The following is a 20594-nucleotide window of genomic DNA, read 5'->3' as shown; positions in this document are numbered from 1 at the left end:
CATCACTAGAATTGACAATTTTCTCATGGAATCCTAGTCACTTCATAGGGCTTCCCAGAAAAGTCTGTGAAACACTAGTTTAGGTGTAGTCTTTTTGATAGTGTCAATGAATAGTATAATTAGATTGTAAAGCGCCTTGAAGGTAGGGACCATGTTGGTTTTAATCGTTACGGTTCTATCAGCTAGCACAAATTCTTGCAAATAGAATCATGGATTTAGAGATGGAAGGGGCCTGAGAAGTTATCTAAGCCCAATTTCTTAATTTTATAAATGAGGAAACAGTAGCCCAGAGAGGGTGAAGCGACTTCCTTGAAGCCCCATTGATAGCAAGTGACTGAGTCAAGATTCAAACTCGGATCCACTGACTCCCAGTGTAGCACCCTTTCCACTGTGTCACATGACCTCCTTAATAAATGTTTGTGTGATTGTTACATGAATCATTGAGGGAAGGATAATCCTACTAGCCTACCTCTAGCCCCAACTCCTCCGTCTTGATTAGACTATTGAGTAGTGAGTCCATCGATTCAGGAACTCATATAAGGTAGTGCCTTTCTATCAAGTTTCATCTAGTTGATCTCTTGGGTTATTTTTTAGACCCATGATGCAGGTAAGTAGGTGTGTGAGTGTGTGTGTGTGTGTGTTTGTGTGTGTTTGTGTGTATGTGTGTGTTTGTGTATGTGTGTTTGTGTGTGTATGTATGTATTTATGTGTGTGTTTGTATGTATGTGTGTGTTTGTGTATGTGTGTTTGTGTGTATGTATGTATTTATGTGTGTGTTTGTGTGTTTATATGTATGTTTATGTGTGTGTGTGTGTGTGTGTTAGTAACAGGCATCATCATTAGCTCTGACTGCTAAGTTGTTCTTTCTGGAGAGGTTCAAGATGCACTTCAAATCCAAAATAGAATTACACTATGATCCCCGACAATTCTTTGATTGTGAAACTTGGGCTGGCATCTACATCAAACATGAGCCAAGTCAGGTTACTGTGCTTTCTGATGAGAATACTTCATTGTATATTATGCTTCCCCCTGAGAATACTTCTTATTTTGAATGTAAAAGAAATCCCCATTTTTCCTTAATGTGGTCTGAAGTAAAACTGAATTGTTGACTGGAAACTATTATGGCAGTAGAAATCCTTTAAACCTATTAGGAAACACTACCCAACACAACAAGCTGGGAGTGGAGGAAGTAGGGAGCAAATGCTTCAAGTTGTTGATGTTTTGAAAAAACTTAAGATTCTAAAGTTAATAGCTGAAAAGACATCTTTAGAGTATGCCCAAGGACTCTTTGAATTCTTACATTGGGAAAAATATAGCTTTCCCAGGTAATACTGTTCTCCACCTTCTTATTGGTGGTCAAAACTGGGATGTTTTGCCTACAGAGTCTGACAATGATCAGGAAAATAATTAGCGTGCTCACTATTCTGTTCCTAATCTAATGGTTTGTTATTTCATGGATAGTTTGTGTCCAGTTAGCACATCAAAAATGGTGTTAAAGCTTGCCAAAATATTGACGTCAGTCAATAAGTGTTTATTAAGCACCTACTATATGCCATTCACTGTCTTAAGTACCTGGGGTACAAACAAAAGAGATTGTCAGGCATTAACAATGTGTGGGAATTTAGCAGAATTTAGATCAGGAAGTGAGACACTCTAGCTGGCAAGAAGAATAGGGACAATATGGTGGGTGGCAGCCACAAGACCTATTAAATTTATGGGATCAGAGGTTATTTTTCTGGAGAGTCAATTTGTTATGAGATATGAATTAAATTAGTTTAGTTCATGTTAGTTGAATTCAGGTGAATGAATTTCTCTGGCATTCCTTCATTATTATTATTATTAATTTTATATCTGAGAGATGACAGTGTGTGTGATTCCATGGAAAACAAAGGAAGATGATCTAGTTCTTACCCATCCACAATAATTTTCATGAATGTTCTCCCTAGCCATCCTACTGCTGCTCAGGACTTAGTCCTCATAGTTAGTGCAGAATCTGTTTGGCTTTTGCTGCTAGCAAGTTCTTTTGTTATCCTAGAAAAGTGGATGTAAATGACACCAGACCTACCCATGCCAGCAAACTGGCACTAGAATAATTATCAAGTTATGTTCTTTTTGGCGGGGGAGGGGGACACATCGTTTAAATGTTAGATCAAATTAGAGCCTTAACATATACATCTGAATGTGCTTCTGCAGAATTTGCCAGATGATTGAAATGCTGTGTGCTACCCTCCAAATCAAATTACAATAATAAACAGAAGGGTGTATTTACATTCATTTAAGCTCACATGTGGCCTTAAAGCCAAAAGCAATTATGATGCAATAAAAACACCAAGTGACTAATGTATCATTCCTGTCTTATTTCCTTCCCTGTTGCCTTCTTGCCCATCCCAACCCCTGACTTCCTCCCCTTCACTCCTGCCTTATAACAATCATTGCCACCATCATGTCATACCTTAGATTTGTGTAGTGCTTTTTAAAGTTATTGTCAAAGTGCTCAAATTTACAAGGAAAACAATTTATCAAGAACTGGAGTGAGAGATCGAAAAGCAGTTGGATCCAAACTACCAACAGAAAAAAAAAAAAAGATCTTCCTTGTTTCCTATAGTCAAGTCTGAATTTTTTCTCTCTGAAATTCTTATTTAATCATAAAATTAGCACCTTCACAGAATGTTCTCACCCATCCTTTCAGATCCAAACACTAGTATTCTCACCTAGGACACATCTAAATTTGTCGAATTTGTGTTTAGTTCTTACAAATTTTGGCATAAAAATGAAATTATTCTAGTAAATCTGGCCAAATGTTGCATAAGCATACCTCCTCGTTATATTCCAGGCTGTCTTCATGAGAGTACTGAATAACCACTGGCTAACCTTTGGCAGGGGAGCGGGAAGTAGTTGAGCTGCAAAGCAGAAAGCTGCTGATTTGACAAGAGAAAACAAGTACAGATAGCTTGAATTTGAGTGTATATGTGTGTGGTGGGGAGATGGGGGGATGGTGGGGGACTGATCCATTTCCTAGTTATTTAGTAATAATACCTAATATTTATATAGTACTTACTATGTACCAGGAATTGTAAGTACTTTACAATTAATATCTCATTTTATTCTTTACAATAACCTTGGAAGATAGGTGCTATTATTACCTCCATTTGACTGATGAAGAAACTGAGGAAAACATGGTTAAGTGACTTGCCCAGGGACACACGGCTAGGAAGTGTCTAAGGCTGGATTTGAACTCAGGTCTTCCTGACTACAGGTCCAGAACTCTGTCTGCTGCACCACCTAGCTGCCCCCAGTAGAATATTCCTGGTTGACACTGGGACAGATAGAAGATTTCCTTACTGCTGTGGTGCCCTTGCTGAAAAGTGAGGTAGCCTCCATTCCATCCCTGCCTCATGGAAGGGGCAGGACTGTTGTTTTGTGGTACTGAGTCTCTGATCAAAATCACTAATAGTTGTGGTGTAAAGAGTCTGTGGCCTGCACAACTGCCAAGATGGTTCTACCCTGAGACTTAAGCATATATAGCTGGTAGCACAGCCTCTCTCTAACCTCCCCCCTCACTTTTTAAAATTGACTTCTGAAGGTGTAGGGAGCTCTCAGTGAAGAATTCTACCAAAGCAGATGCTGCTTTGGGGAATAGAGAAGTGAGATAACTTGCCTAAAGTCAGAGACAGTGTGTTTCAGAGGCAAAACTTGAACACAATTTTTCTGACTCTAAGACCCAGCTTTCTATCCACTATGCTTCGTTGCCTCTTAGTACAGTATCTGGGTGGGTGGGGAGAAGAGGGCACAGAAATTATCTACTTTGGTGAACACAAAAATACATTCAACTAATAAAGTGAATATGGGGTTATAGTCTGTTTACAGCCTAAAACTCCAGGTGTTTACCACTCATATTACCTGCCACCCACAGTCCCGCTCTGCCCCTTACTAACTGGGTGACTAAGGACAAGTCATTTAACATCTCTCAGCCTCAGTTTTCTCATCTATAAAATGAGAGGGTTGAAGCAGATGACCTTCCGGCTGTAAATTGGTGATCCTGCAAACTGAGATTAATTCAGGGCCACGCCAGCAAGTCAGAGCAGGCTTAGAAGTCTCATAGTTTCCTGCTTCTGGTAGGGATCCAAGCCTAATATGCTACAGCAACTTCAGAACAATAGAGTTAGCTTTGTAATTTCTTTGAAATGATTACCTTGGAGCCTTTTCTCCCATCTATAGTTTTTAAAATATGCATGAATTCGATAAATATTTATCAAGTCCTTAATGATGTTGGAGAGAAACAATGTGTATTCTAGGTAGAGAGCCAGCTTAGAGTTAGGAAGACCAGAGTTTAAATCCTGCCTCTTGATACATACTATATGTGACCTTGGATAAATACATTCCATTTTCAGTGATGCAGGCAGTTCTATAAGTTGCAAAGAAGGTGCTGATCTGCATTGGTATAGGATGTTTACTTATGAGGACTTTTTTAAAGCAATAAAATCATAGGTACTTTCCAACAACTACATGCTAATTGTTGTGAAGGCATAAACATGTGTAAGTCACAGCCATTGACTTCAAGGAGTTTGCATGCAACTCTCTTTCTTTCAAGAAACTCTTCATTTGGATTTTGGTTTATTCAAAACAAGCTGTATGTGTTCTTGAAATAAAATTAGTCAATTATCTTGGTAGAGTGGTGGTTGAACTGTTCTATGGGAGCCATCCCAGGGAGCATGCACCTGGAGCTCTCCAGAGACATGATGACTCAATTCTTGGCCCATTTTTCTTCTTGTCTACTTCCAACCATATGATGACTCAATGTGAAATGATTAGACATTCCTCTTACTGGGCTCTGAGCAGGAAGAGCTGATAACAAAGTAGATATGTGAAAGGGAGTGATCATACCTTTAGTATCTCTTCTTTTCCAGCTTGGGATCAGGAGCTGCGTCCTGAAGAGAGGATGCTCTCCTTCTTTCACACTTCCTTCATCACATATATACAGACCTCTACATGCATACACATGTATAACTATTCCCTTGTGGTAATGGAACTTGGCCAATATCTCACTATTGGAACACTGTGATATGCATTCATGTCTACTTAGAATTAGATTCAAGGTGAGCGATCACTTAAGTTGTTTCAATTTTCTTAAACCATATCACACGGTCTCTGCAACTGAGGGAGAAGCTTCTGCCTTACCCCATCTCTCATCCCAGCCGCCACAAGGGCCATGAGCACATGGCAGATGAAACACATGTCTTGCATAGCTGAGCATGAGCCTCTTTTGTTTGTTCTTGCCTTCTCTTAGGCAGGTGAGTATCTATCACGAGATGGCAGAGTCTAGGGTTGAAGGTGACCTACTGAGTCTGAGAGGTTTAGAGATTCTGGATCTTTTTGGTCAGAGTCAACTAGTGGCCTGGGGAGGAGTTCTCAGAAGCTTTCTTAGCACCCTCGAAGAAGATGGCTACAAACAAGTGAATGACACCAAGCCTGGGCTGGTTTACCAGGCTACATGGACCTTGATGAAAACAGGGCATGACTGAGGTGAAACGTAAAATACCCAATCAGCAGTCCTGCCAACTGCTTTATATTTTGCTGAAGTTTAAGTATCAACCTTGCCAAGTGACTCTAATAGTAGTGTAAGCTACCAAATTCTGTTTTAAATCATTCTCTTAATCCACACTGTGAATTTTTCGTGTCTTCTAGAATTTCTTTTATATGTATGAAATTAAAGACCTATCCCTGTATCGTGCCTGATTTATATTAAGTACCTTTTTGCTTCCCACTTTGGGGAGATCTGCAAATGGGCCACAATATCAACTTCAAATAGTTTGTTCTTAGGGTACCAAGGTGATGGTTTAGTTAGCTGAAGAGTAGAAGAAAAGGGAGCCTACCCCGCCTTCTCATTAGAGGCCAGGTTTCTCCCACGACTGAACTCAGTCCAGACTTCATTCCTGGGTTCAGAACAAAGTGGCTCCTTAGAGAAGACAATGGGAACAGTGCCCCAGGCCTCCTGGGCCCAGTGACGGTTGATCAATGAAAGACTTATATTAATTCAATGAAAAGCAGAATATTTTGTTTATTTGTAGGGTATTATGTTTCAAGCTTGGAATCTTGTAATATGCATCGTATTGCAAGTGGCTGCTGTTTCTTAGGATCAAGAAAGGCATAAAGATAAGTGTGTAGCGGCATGAATCTGCTTATCTGCAACCTGTGCTGGATCCTGTTTATTTCTTTTTTTGAGGGGAAAGAAGTAGGCTATGACTTCGTGATCATTTCTAAGTTAATCAAATATAAAATGTCTACCTTCTTGAGAATTTGTCATGAAGGAATACATAAGAAACCTTTACCTTCAACCTACTTGATACTTAGTTGATATTCCTCTTTCTTCCACATATAGGGATAACCCACCTATCTAGAGTTGTAAGAGACACCAGAGTCCACCCAATCCAATCATCTCATTTTATAATTGATCAAACAAGGGGCCAAGATTAAGTGTCATGCTCAAGGTTATGTCAGAATCATGATTTGAACCTAGGTCCTCTGCCTCTACAAATAGTCATCTTTCCACTATACCATGCTCTGCTTCATTCCCACCCCTTTCATCATATATATGCACACCTACATATATAGAAATATTCCCTCGAGATAATTGAACTTAGCCAGTATCTCACTACTGTAGTCCTGTGATATGCATTCATGTCTAGTTAGAATTAGAGACAAGGTGACTAGTCATTTAAATTGTTCTTTGTCAATTTTCTTAACCTAGATGATATGGTCTCTACCACTGAGAGAGAAATTTTTGGTGGAATTTGTCAGTGAATCCTAACTAGATGAGGTATGTTATGTTCCATACTCTACTATGTAATGAGTTCATCATCTGATCCTCCATAGACTCCACATGACCTTTTTGACTCTGCAGAAAAACAAACACTGCATTATTCCTCCTGGCAAGCTAGCTTCGCAGCTCTGATGTAAACACGCAGAGCCATTAGTAAATAGGATGGATTATTGTTTGGTGTTCATGTTGTGTCTGTCTCTGTGTCTAGAGTTTATGACTCTGCTTCTTGTTTGGTTCTTGTCTGTCTCTGTGTCTAGAGTTTATGACTCTGCTTCTTGTTTGGTTTCATGTCTTGGGTTTAGCTGCTTTACTTTGAAACTTCTGGTCTTCTTTTCTCACTATAAACCCTCCTTTTCTACTCCTTTTCTTCCTCATTTGTCATTCACACCCCTGACTCCCATTTTTATCCATACTTGATTTAGTAACTTGTCATAAGTTTGCCTTTTCCTAACAGTTATATAAAGAGAACTTAATAGCATATTACATTTCTAAGTTACTGTTCTCCTTATTTGGGGACAGTTATCATGACTGTAATTTTTACTTACACAGCATCCAACTTTGTCCCATTGAAGGCATGTCCTTGGACCCAGGTGAAGCCATTATTATAGAGTTTCCTGCAAGTCAAAAGGAAAGAAATTAGTGACCTGTGACATATCATGTTGGTCACTTTCTGAAGGTTTAGTCTTTATTTCTCCAAAGTCAGAAAAATATAGAATGGCTTTCAGAGCTAGTTATGGATCATTCAAGAAGACTGATCTCATTACTTCATACTCATGCTCATTTCTGAGCTTAAAAAAAGCAGCTTGATTGCCCACTTTATTCTTCAGACTTGGCTTTGATAACTAACCCCATTCTCAAAGGATGAAGATTTCTCACCACTGAGGACAGTCAAAAAAGTACATTGAAGCCACTGAATGTAGTTTTGAAAGAGGGTTTACCAAAATGTTTTAAATACTGGAAATAATACTGATGTAAGAATCCCTGGCAAATGGCTAACTGGCCACAACCTTCCTTCCCCTGGGATTTTTAGTTCTAGTTTGGAAAGAGAGGAAACCACTGGGAGATCATCCCTCTGACTGGGCATGGGCAAGAGGAGGAACACAGAGGTTTTCACAAAGAGGATTGGCAGTGGGAATTGTGGAGACCTCTTATGGAGAAAGAGGAGAGAAGAAAGGAGAAGTAGCAGTGTTCCTATGGGCATAGCATGATTGGAAGCAACAGCTGGGTGTCGGCCACATCTGTAATTCCCTTCTTTAAGACCATGAGAAATGACCTCTATTTAAAGAGAAAAGCTGGGAGATACATATGACTGTGTGCATTTTATTCAGTGCTTGCCTGAGAGAAACAAGCTAGCTGGGGCCTATCCCACCCCACATTACTTCTATTTCTGTTTTTCTTAAATCTATTCTGTCAAATAATTCATTTTATATTGTTTCTCACAAATATTCATGGTTGACCCTGTCCTTATGTTTTTGAGTATCCCTTTCTTTGTGGGCACAATGGAAGCCTTGAAGCCTTGAAGAAGAGAGGGACTTTTCCTAGCGCAGGGTTGGGAGCCTCAGCCCCAGTCCATTGCTAGAGAGTTCTCCTCTGTAACTGGGGGCACAAATGGAAGCCATTTAAAAACTACCTTTTTGAGTATAGAATTATTATGAATTGGGGCCCTATTTTAGAAATTTGCTTCAAACACAAGTCAATGTTACATTGAAGTAAACATCCTTTTTAATATATTTATGTGCTTTGGTATATTTGTTAATTTTTAAAGAATCAAAGATTGCAGAGTTGGAAGGGATTGCAAAGCTCTAGAACCTACTACATTCCTAACAAGTGGGCATTCATTGTCCATTCGATGACATCCACTGACAAGGAACTCACTATTCTTCGAAAAAAGTTGATCTACAGTCACCTTACAGTCAAATATAGCTTAAAAAGGAGTGAGATCTTAGGGCACAGGATTTAGATTTGGGACCTGGGGGTGGGCTGCCTTAGGCAATACTACTATTCTTAGCCTTTACATGGATTTAAAAAAATCAATCACATTACTTTTAAATGAGTTCATGGAACATATAACAACTCAGGAAGTCTCATCTGCACTATTAGTTCTCCCATTTCACAGGTGAGGGAATTGAAGCATGAAAGCGACTTGTCTAAAACGATGCAATTGTAGAGCCAGATTCAAGGAGTAGGCCTGTGTGGCAGCACTCCTGGGCCCACACAATATGTGCCCTTTCAGAAACTTAACAAACCTCACTGGGGAAACATGTCTTTGAGTTATTAAGCTCAAGTGTAATGAGTATATGGTATATAGTGATGAGAATATGGTAATGAATTGAATAGAAAGGTAGGGGTGACAGGAATTCAGCAGGCAGGACTTACAAAGTTAAGGTCTCATTGCACAGCCCTTGGAAAGCATTCCCAGGAATCGAAGTTATAAAAGGGTTATCTGTAATTTCCCTGCAACAAGGAGAAAAAAATACTATCATGAAAATAATCAAAACATTGAATGAACCTAGTCAAGGTCTTTTGCTACATTAGCACCCTTCCAGAGAATTGTCATCCCAAGCTAAATCTGAACTCATTTCTATTTTAATCCCATGGAGCCTTTGAAGTCACGCAGTTTGCTTGTTGGGTCCACTCCAGTGAAGTGGGAATCTAGTAGACTGATCAGCACTGGTAGGTCAATAATTTAAAATGCCAAATTGTGCATTCCTTGAATAAGTGATAGGGTCATCAACTGAAAAATTATCTAAGAAATGCCAGGGTTAGTGAATATTGAACTTTTCCAACTGTACAATGGCTATAAAAAAGAACTGGAGAATGGCAATAGGGCAGTTAAAATTTTCAAGGGTTAACCACAAGTACTTTACTGGCATAACTTTGCTGGATACATGGATCTTTGGAGCTTCTCTAAGCCAGTGAGACTCCTTGAAAATGACTTGTCACTTTATCTGGACAATACCACACAGAATCAAGGTGTTTCACTAGTTCAAATAGAAGCCTTGGAGTTGGCACTTTTTGGTCTTCAGATGTTGCTAGCTCCTCTTCGAAAACTTGACCTGTAGACTTCTCTGTAACTGACTTTTCCCGTTGGTACATTGAGAATCAGAACTATAAAATGCTTGATAAGGTTATAAAGAGAGATAGCATAAGGTAGGACAGAAATCAGAAGACATAAGTAGTCATTAAATATGTTTTGGTTGGCTGAAAGAATGCAGACCTGGAGTTTAATCTCAGTTTCACTAGATAGGTCATAGGATTTAAATCTGGAAGGATCCTTGAGATTACCTAATCCAGCCCAAATCACTCATTTTTCAGAAGAGGAGACTGACATCCATAATGGTTCAGTGATTTGCCAAAGGCCACACCAGTAATGGAGAAGGAAAGGGCAAAACATTCCAGTATCTTTGCCAAGAAAATCTCAAATGGGGTCATGATGAGTTGGTCATGACTGTAAGGTCTGAACAACAACAAAGGCATTTATGGAGTGCTTAAAGGGTTAGGAAGCACTTTATCATCTCATTCGGGCCACTAGGTTTTCACTAAGAATGAAACAAAATTTATTAACCACTTGCCAAGTGGACAGTTAGGTGGTGCAGTGGATAGAGTGTCAGGCCTGGAATTAGGAGGACCACTCCAGTATTTTTGCTGAGAAAACCCCAAAAGGGATCACAAAGAGTTGGACACAATTAAAATGACTGAACAACAACACTGGTAATACATAGCAGAACTAGGATTTGAACCTGGATCCCTCGACTTTAAATCTTTCACTATAGCACACTACCTCTTGCACACAAGGAAATTAATGCTGAAAAAATGTAAGAAATTTGACCAAGGTCACACAGCTAGTAACAAGTAGAACTAGGACTAAATCTTAGTTTTCCATTCATTCAATCAATTTCTGAGTGCCTAGGTCTTCTGCTCCAGGGTTCTAGCTTGCTCTCTTTAAAGCCTATGAAACAGCATTAGTCAGTAGCTCCAGGCTACAAAAGAAAAAGAAAAGAAAAGTACAAAGGATTGTAGTTCAAGTTTGCATAGCAAAATTTTTGTTGTTTCGTCATTTTTCAGCTATGTCTTACTCTTCATGATCCCATTTGGGGTTTTCGTGGCAAAGAGCCTGGAGTGGTCGGCCATTTCTCCAGCTCATTTTATAAATGAGAAAACTGAGGCAAACAGGGTTAATTGACTTGTCCGGGGTCTAGCTAGTAAGTGTCTGAGATCAGATTTGAACTCAGTCTTCCTGACTCCAGGCCCAGTACTTTATCTACTGTTCCACCTAGCTGTCCCAAGATTAAGTAAAATAAACATGCATGTGAAAATTTTCCATCAAAATTAAGGCATTATTATTATAATTACTGCTGCAATCACTTCTACTATCAAAACTACAGACAATATTTACAAATAGAATTAGTGTGGTATGATATATGGAGTGCTAGGCTTGCCTCCAGGAAAATCTATCAAGTCATAGAACCGACTGCTATTTGTAGTGGAGGAGGAAGTTCCCACTCTCAGATGTCCCTACACTGATCATCATGAGAATTCTGGTCTTGAAAGTGTTTTGTTATCCTGGAGTGAAAAGCATTGTCCTATGAGGTGCAAAGTACCAGTACAAGTTTGCCAAACAAATGTAATTTAAGAGATTTTTGAATTTCAAGGTTTCCAGTATCTTTTGGAGGGAAAAAAGGTTTCTCTAATTGATATCTTTGGAGTCAGTAACATTGAAAAGTTATACGCCTACTTACAGTATAAAGAACACATCAGCTGAATCAATTTTGGTAAGGTCAGGAAATATTTTAAGTCCAGTATTGAAAATGCCACTAAATTACACGGTCAAAGAAACAAAGAGAGAAGTTAGGTTTAAGAAAGGATAATAAACATGCATTAACATATTATACCATTGATATAGCATTGCTTGATCATTCATCTGTTGATTTTTGTTATGCAGATTCCTCAAAAAAAAGTGACATTCCTTCATCCTTACTTTCTTCTTCCCCGCTTCAGGATTTTTCCCCCTCCTTCTAAATGAGTATTTCTACTTTCTGAACTGGCTGTATAATCTTTGACTACTAATGCTTTCTGACAGATAATTTCTGTTACTCACTTTCTTGATGTTCTTTATACACAAAATTCTATCTTCCATCTTCATGCTTTCGCCCAGGCTGTACCTCATATTTGGTATACACTCACTCCTTACTTTCACCTATTAAAACCCCTAGCTCCCTTCACATCTGATGTGAATTTCACTTCCTATGTGAAGCCTTTCCTGATTTCCCATGCTATTAGTGTCTCTTGAAATTACTTTGTATTTGCTTTATATATACTTTGTACCTACTGATCTGTGTACACATTGTTTTCTCCATTTGGATGTAGGATCCTTGAAGGCGGGTATCTTTTGTTTTTGTCTTGGTATGTTCTGTACATAGCATGGTGCCTAGCTCATAGTAAATGAATAACAAATCTTTGTTGCTTTAAATGCTTAGTGAAATGTCTCCATTCAGAAGGGCTTGCATCAAGACAGATAGGTTCTACTTTTTCAACCAGATATGAAGTTAGATGGAAACCAACATTCATCTGGACTCAGTGAGACTAAAGTGTGCTTATTGGTTTCAGATTCCTTCTCCTTTGGTTTTTGTTTGTTTGTTAAGTTTGGTTAATGGGGTACAAATGTATAAGAATTTGTTCTTACTGAACCTTGGTTTTCTCAATCAGATTTTATAGTGATATGTTAAGAAATAAGTCTTCCTCCGAAGTGGCCCTGTAATACTAGCTCAGTGGCATAAAACTTCAAATATAGATATGTTCAGACAAATGAAAACAATCAGAAATTATTTTTAATAATAGACCTATATTTATTTTAGTTCTTAAGGCACTTCAAAATCCTAAAATATCCTTTGAAATCATTACTACATTATGTTTCATTCAATCACCATTTATAATACCTACTTTGGAAAAAGCAGTATGCTGGGAGGAGGTACAAAGATAAGTAAACCAGTCCTTCCCCTTCAAGAGCTAATAATACAGATTTTAAAAATAATAATTTATGTATATATGGTAACCTTATAGCATTAACCTAAATGTTTGATTAGCAATAACGTCCTGCCCCGGATCCACAATAACTGAAAGGGAATTTAATCTTCTTATATACTGCAAGGTCATTAGTTCAGCAGCCTTTTCACCCACTGGAATTGGGCAAACTTGATACTTTAAGGTAGGATTCTTCATTTCGAAATCCCATTTTAAGTTTTTTACTTTATTCTAAATTACTCCATCAGTGCCTGAGTATAGTTTCTTTGTATATGGGAAGTACCCTATAAATATTAGTTGGTTATGGTGTATATAAGGTAAATGACATCTTTGTCTCATAATGCCTGCATTATGATGTATATATTGTCTTGATGTGTTTTAGGGAGATAAAGAAGAGTTCTAATGAAGGAAGGATTATTTTCTGATCAGGTGATCAGGGTAAGTTTCATGGAAGAGTTGATATTTGAACCGAAACTTGAAGGATGAGTAAGATTTTGAAAGGCAGAATGTAGGTAAAGATATTCTAGCCATACCAATGGCTACAGAGTAACTATAGAATTATAGTAACTATATAGAAGTGGGAAGGCACCAGACACCTTCACAGAACAATGAGTTCTCTAATTTGACTATAAAGCATAGATTACTAACAGAAAGGTAGGTATGCTAAAGGCCACAATAGGCTTTGAGTGTGTGTGAGGAGGAGGAGAGCTGAGAAAGGCTGGGAGTGGGGGTAGGTGACAAGCACAATCAGTAATTGAAAGGTTTTGAGCAGAGGAATGACATGGCTAGGTTAATCCCCTAATAGTTTGAAGGTTGAACTAGAGGTGATTCAAACTGAAAAATGTAATTATTATAATTTAGGCATCAGGAAGAACTGTTTTTTTTTTTCAAAATTACCTTTTTGCTTTTTATTTCCTATCTCTTAAGTGCCTCAGACTATCTTTTTCTATAATACAATGTCTTCTTAGAGATGTAGAATCTTATTGATTCCTATCTAAATATTGTCTTAGACGATAAAAGGACTCTCTAATAAAGTTTGGGGAGTTCTGAACTTATAATCACCAAGGATAGTTTTAGATATGACAAAGAAAGAGAAAACAACAGCTCCCATCATTAAATGACAGCAACTCCATGACTGTAAGCTAAACTGCGCCTGTGACAGATCACAGATCAGGCTGATCTCCACAGTGGGGTTCCTATACAGAGAACTGCTGATCAGGTAATGACTCAGAGGCAGAAGATTGGGGGGTTATAAAAATGTATTGTACCATACCCAGCACATTATTTTCCCCAGGCACACTGTGGGCTCTTAATTGAAAGTTTATTGAATTGGATTAAAAGAAGTGGTTCCACCATCTGGTGTGGAAATAAAAACTTCTAAAGCAGGGGTTCTTGACCTAGAATCTATGGACCTCCAAGTGTGTATACAGGAATTTCCCAGAGCCAGCTCTGCCTAGCTCATGAGAGCCAATTGCTAATTGTTCATTTCACTATGAATTCAGTGTGAATATTTACATCTTGGATACTGGCATACTACAAATCAGGGCCTAATTTATTGTTTGGTTGATTGTCTAGACTTAAGAAAATGATGGGAAAACATTAATAATGCAGATTAAATTTAAAAGTGAGTCATGTGTACATTTTTTCCCCGGACAGTAGATTGTTAAACATTTGCCAATATACCCTTGAACCATCTATGGATAGATTTCAGGGACATCTGTGACCTTGGATGGGAAAAAAAATTATGTCTTTATTTTTACTATCTTCTAAGTGAAGCTTGGCATCTTAATTTATAAACATTATCTAAGCAGGGATCTATGGGGTTCCGCAGATGGCAAAAAGAATACCTGACACAAAAAAGATTAAGAATTCCCAATCTGGAGGCATATATATGTATGTATGTGTATGTATGTGTGTGTATACATACACACATATATGTGTACACATTTGTATTTATATGGTGGGAGGGAGAGAATGAGCTATTAGGGGCTATTAACCTTTATATAGATGCACACACATATGTGTGTATCTGTACAAACACAGGCACATGCACACATGCACACACACATTATCAACCTATAAAGCATTCCCATGACAAAGGAACTAGAACTACACTTCTACCCCTTCTACGTACATTCCCTTCAGGCTTCATGTTGTCCATTTGTGACTTCTTTTCCCTTCAAGAGTGGTCTTAATGCTCATTTGAACCTGCTTTCATTTGGGTAAAAATGATCAGGATTATTGGAGGGTGGGGAGGGAGGTATCATGTGATTTGTCCCAGCCTTGTCTCTAGGGACAGCTCCGACTAAATGACAACATGGTAATTAACCCATAAAGAACAGAGTTTGCAATACTTACAGGAATTTTAAGAGAGGCAGGTCTTTTAGGGCATCAGGATCTATGGAAGTTAAGCTCCTAGTATTTCGAATTTCTCTGCAAAAGTTAAAGTGAACGAGTTCACAAGCTGAAAAATATTGTGCTAAATAAAATAAAAGCTCTTTCTTTATTAGCCACAAAACTCAAAGAAGCAAGAGAACCCCAGAAAAAAAAAGAAATGAGTTTGAATTAGGAGATAAGAATAACTAACTATTGGCAGAATTACAGCAACAAATTGCTCTCAACTAAGGGAAGACAGGGCTGCTCATTCTTTGCTGCCTATGGTAGCTAGGCTGCTTCTTGGACCTGTATGGCCAGCTTTGACCTGATTCTAGTTAAACTATGTTAATGGGGGACGTTTGTTTTGGTTGTATTCACCCGTACTTTTTTTCCCCTTTAGGCATAATTAAACGCGCGCGCGCGCGCGCGCACACACACACACACACACACATACACACACAGTCTATCCACTGTGGTGCTGGAGGTAGCGGGTGAATACCATTATTGTTATTTTTAATAGCAACTATAAAAAGCAAAACAGCTCACTCAGGAGGTTAAGTGGTCCCATTTGGTATCATAATATGGTCTGGTGTTTATAATTTGCTTATTGAATGCGTAATGAATAAATTCAAAAGGTATTGACTTTGGAAGTGCTGCAAATAGATGCCTTAGTTGATAATAGAGATAGGAAGAAAGAAAGAAAGAGAGAAAGAAAAAAGGGAGAAGGAAAGAAAGGAAGGAAAAAAAGAAGGAAGGAAGGAAGAAATGAAGGAAGCAAGGAAGTTAAGCACTCACTATGAGCCAATAATTTGTGGAAAATGTTTGGAGATACATCTAACTTTGAATTCTGTAGGATCTGATTAGCCAGTCCGTAGATTGTTTAGGTCCTTTCTGAATTCCTCTCTCTTAGGCTTTTTTCCTGTTATTTAGCACCACAAGCAGAAGGAAATTCTAGGAGGAAAACTGAAACTTGTAGCTTCTGCTGCTTGTCAATCATATGGAGAAAGAATTTGGTAGGGGAAGTGGCTAAGATTCTGGGTTATCAACTAATTGCTCATTTTCTTCTCGTAACAATAATCAAAGTGAATTGTAAAGACCCATTTCTGGTGAACAGGCAATCTGCTTAGAAAAATAATGGTCTCCATTGACGCACTTATTACTGGATTTTGACACTGCTGATCACCCTCTTCTTGATAGGTTCTTTCTAGGTTTCCATAATGCTCTTCAATCCTAGTTCTCCTGCCTATTGACTGTTCCTCAGTCTCTAATGCTGGATCTTTTTTCCAAGTGATGCCCTTCCATCGTGGATATCTCCCAGGGCTCTGTTCTGGCCCTATCCTTTCCCCTTTTATACTATTTTGATTGGTAATCTTATCAACTCATATGGATTTAATTATCATTTCTGCTCAAGAATCTTAGATTACTTATCTAGCTTTACTTTCTGATTCTGAAGACCAGCATCTGCAATTGCCCATCTCAAACTGGATGTCTTATAGACAGATACTCAGCATGTCCAAAGCCAGAGTTATTATCTTTCTTCCACATACCTTCCACTCTTCCAAACTTCCCTATTACTATTGGGGACATCGCCATCCACCCTGTTACCCTGGCTAAAATCCTAGGTGTTATCCTCAACTCCTCCTTCTCTCTCATCCCCCATATTCAATCTGTTGCTAAGTACTATCAATTTTACCTTCAGAATATCTCTCATATAGGCTACCTTCTTTCATGGACACTGCAACAACCCTGGCACAGGCTTTCATCACCTCACACCTAGATATTGAAATAGTCTGCTTGTTGGTCTCCCTGCTTCAAGTGTCTTCCCATTCTAGTTTATTCCTTCCCTCAACTGTCACATTGATTGTCCTAAATTTCAAGTCTGACCCTGTCAATTACCAATTCATTAGTCTTCAGTGACTCCCTATCACCTCAAGGATCAAATAAAAAAATCCCCTGTTTGATTTTTAAAGCCTTTCATAACCTGGTCCCTTCCTATTCTTCCAATCTTCTTAAACTTTATTTCCTTTCATGTACTCTGTGATCTTGTGACACTGGCTTCCTAGCTGCTCCAAAAACAAAATGTCCCATATCCCAACTCCAGGCATTTTCACCGACTGTGCCCCATGCCTGGAATTCTCTCCCTCCTCATCTTTGCCTCTTGGTTTTCCTAGTTTCTTTCAAGTCTCAACTAAAATTGCACCTTCTACAAGAAGCCTTTACAGATGCCCCTTAATACTGTTGCCTTCCCTTTGCTGGTTATCTCCAATTTATCCTTTACATGTCTTGTTTTTACATAGGTATTTGCATGTTGTCTCCCTCTTTATATTGTCAGCTCCTTAAGAACAGGGATGGTCCTTTGTTTTCTTTGTATCCTTAGTGTTTAGTGAGAGAAAAGATTATTTCTCTCTTATATCAATAACCCATTAATATTGAGGGATCCAAGTTTTTCCCCTTCCTATTTCCTCTTTCTCTACTAGGTCAAATTTGCCTTTGAAGAACAAGGCTGCTGATAAGATTGGATTTAACATTCTCCTCAATCTTATTTGAGACTTCACCCAACTGGGTAAGCTTAGTTCTGATTAAAGACTAAAAAGAATCTAATCTAGGTAAATTCTAGCCCATTGTGTTCTGTTCAGGCAAACTGGGGTGTGAGGGCTGGGGGTGGTGTTGGTTTATATCCCTTTGTCTAGATTGCCAGGGCTGGGAATATCTGGGTAAAGAGGATTAAGAGTGACATAGTCAAAATTCTGGTCCCCTAGGCCTGCATTAGAATAGGTCCAACACTCATTATAATATTCATTCTCATTAATTGTTAACCAATAAAAGTTGATTGCCGCCTGTTGGGAACATACACTCTACCAAGGATATTTAAGTGTTGAGAGGCCCCCATGATTTTTATTTGGTTTATGAGAGACAGCCAAATGACCATCCTTTTATTAATTATTTGCTAGCCATAATTAATAAAATGATTAATCATCCAGAAATTATATCTCTTGAGCTTTTTAGTGTCACATTAGCACATACTAAGTACTTAATAAATGCTCGTTGACTGATCAACTGGAGGAAATAAATTAGTTACTATTGGTTTGTCTGTATTGTCTTCCAAAAGGGATATAGGAGGACAGGAAGACAATGAAATAAAGGGGGAAATTTAAAAGAAAAAAAAACCTTTTGCACATTCCTATGCATCAAGTAGGCGCTCTCCTTTCAAGGGAAGGTTTTTTATGAAGTTGTTTCAAAGGGGATGGATGAGTGAACTGCTCTTCAGGTTTCAAATTCTACATGTCCATGTTGAAAGATTGATATGAAGAAAGTGCTCTGATGAAGAAAGAAAATGTTTAAAAATGAGACGGTGCAACTTGTATAAAGAGTGATAGTAACTTTGGACCAGTGTAGGGTAAGGAATGAGGAAGTAAAAAATTAAAGCCAAAAAATAATTATGCTAATACCAAAATAATTGCTGGATGTGAGGACAAAGATTTTAAAAGATCCTTAAGAAGACAGAAGAAATAGAATTAACTTTTAAAAGAGCTGTCACATGGAATATTTTACATAAGTTGCTCATTAAATATATCGTTTCCAGTCAAGAAGGAACAGCACCTGTCTAAGAAGCGTTTAAAGTTTGTTGTCTCTGTTTCAATATTCACAGTCTGAAAATTGTACCTGAGTTTATTTATGACAAAAGAACTCCAAATATAGCTTGACTAAGTTCAAGAGAATACGAATTTTAATAGTGCAATAGAAAGTCTGTCACAAGCATGCCACTGGCTCTCAACTCTTTGGAAAGAAACTACAACTATCCCTTCCACATCATGACTTTCCCTTTTTTAGTTTCACTATATCTCAGTTTGGTATAAGAAATTAAATGGGAATTTTTTGGGAGTTTTGTGGAAGTTGCCGACAACACACAAAGGCCAGCGGATGACACAGAAAAAGTTAAGAAACTCAGAAATGCATAAAATATATGTATAATATTATATAATATCAACATATTTTATCTTTTAATACCATAATAATTAGATTTCTTCTCTGGTATGAAGGGAGGGTCTCACCCCAATACCCCAACCCCACCCCTATGGAAAAGATAACTGTTTTCTGAATTTTCTTTTCTATATTGTCTTCTACCCTGATCCCTTACTCCACCATCACAGAACAACCTCTTTTCTAAGTACATTCTGTTAGTGAGGTTCTGTGTCTTAATTGCTTTTTTTTCATTTTAGTGACCTTTGAAAAGATGAATACATTGTGGTCCTTTGGAGTGGAGGAAAAAAACATAATTAAGAATAGCAATAGCAAAATCAAAATGTTCGGCCTAGTATCGAGAGATTTTGATGACAGAAGTAAATGTGTTTAGAGAAGAAGTTGGATAAAAGACATAGCAACTTTGAAACAGCAAAATATTGGAACTAGATGGCCAAGACTATAGGAAGAAAAGATTGTGCAAGTTTGTCTTTGCTGTCTTCTAAAAAGATTATAGGAGGAAAGGAGAACAGGGAAAGAGAAGGGGAAAAAACCCCACAAAACCTTTTTGTACACTCCTGTGAGTTAGGTAGGACCTCTCTGTTCAAGGGAAGGTTTGTTGTAAAGTTATTTCACAGGGCATGAATGACCAGCAGGTCATTTTGTGTATTTATGGGATTTTATTTTTTTAAAAGGAGCAAAACTGAAAGAATTTATCATCTTGAGAACAATGACTCTATGGGATAACAGAGATTCAGGAATATACTCACCTACGAAAGTCTGAAAGATCTTTCAGAAGAAAAGTAGGTGAAATAGGTGAAGAGAAAATGATGACAATTTGAATCAAGCAGCCAGTTGATCTTGTCAAGAAGAGAGATGTGGCAACCAAGGATGTCACTGGTTTAGAGTAATTGCTCATTTGAAAAACATTGTAGAAAAGAATAATGCAAGATTATAGGTAGCAGTATCACTTCAAAAAACAGCAAAAAAGCAGTTGAGAAGAAAATAAATCTGCAGAGTTTAATACGATATCTTTCAAAGTCAGATCATCCTGAGAGCGTTTGTATATGAAACTAGGAGGTTAACAAATAGAAGTGAAATGGAGCAGAGAAGCCAACATCCGTAAAGATTTATTCTTATAAATACTGATAGTAGAATAACCACATTTGGACTCTACTACCTCAGTTCTCTATTAATCAACCAGCAGGCATATATTAAGTGACTATCATGTGCAATGCACTGGGCTACCATACGAGGTAAGGGAGTAGCAATGGTATTTAAAAAGGAAAAGTGGCTAGATCTGATCAGGCATATGCAGAGAAAGACCATCCATATTAGAAGCAACATAATTTTAAAGGCACTCAAGGATTATTTTTCCAAAATATCTCAGAGATGATTCCAAAAGAATGGAAAAGAT

The 20594-nt window shown here is 38.0% G+C and overlaps 1 protein-coding gene across 1 annotated transcript in view; it reads right to left on the bottom strand.

Moving 5' to 3' along the window:
* Positions 1–20594, bottom strand: part of TSHR (thyroid stimulating hormone receptor) — a 184230-nt gene that overhangs the window by 37354 nt on the left and 126282 nt on the right. The window contains exons 4-7 of the mRNA XM_036735664.1: positions 15200–15274; positions 11560–11634; positions 9197–9274; positions 7366–7434 (exon numbers count right to left, since the gene is read on the bottom strand). Of these exons, the coding sequence (XP_036591559.1) occupies positions 7366–7434; positions 9197–9274; positions 11560–11634; positions 15200–15274 (297 nt within the window). The remainder of the gene's footprint in view (positions 1–7365; positions 7435–9196; positions 9275–11559; positions 11635–15199; positions 15275–20594) is intronic.

This window comes from Trichosurus vulpecula, chromosome 8 (genome assembly GCF_011100635.1).
Source record: "Trichosurus vulpecula isolate mTriVul1 chromosome 8, mTriVul1.pri, whole genome shotgun sequence".
Classification (NCBI taxonomy): Eukaryota; Metazoa; Chordata; class Mammalia; order Diprotodontia; family Phalangeridae; genus Trichosurus; species Trichosurus vulpecula.
The sequence above is the reverse complement of the archived record's forward strand: the minus strand, read 5'-3'. Positions and strand labels throughout refer to the sequence as shown.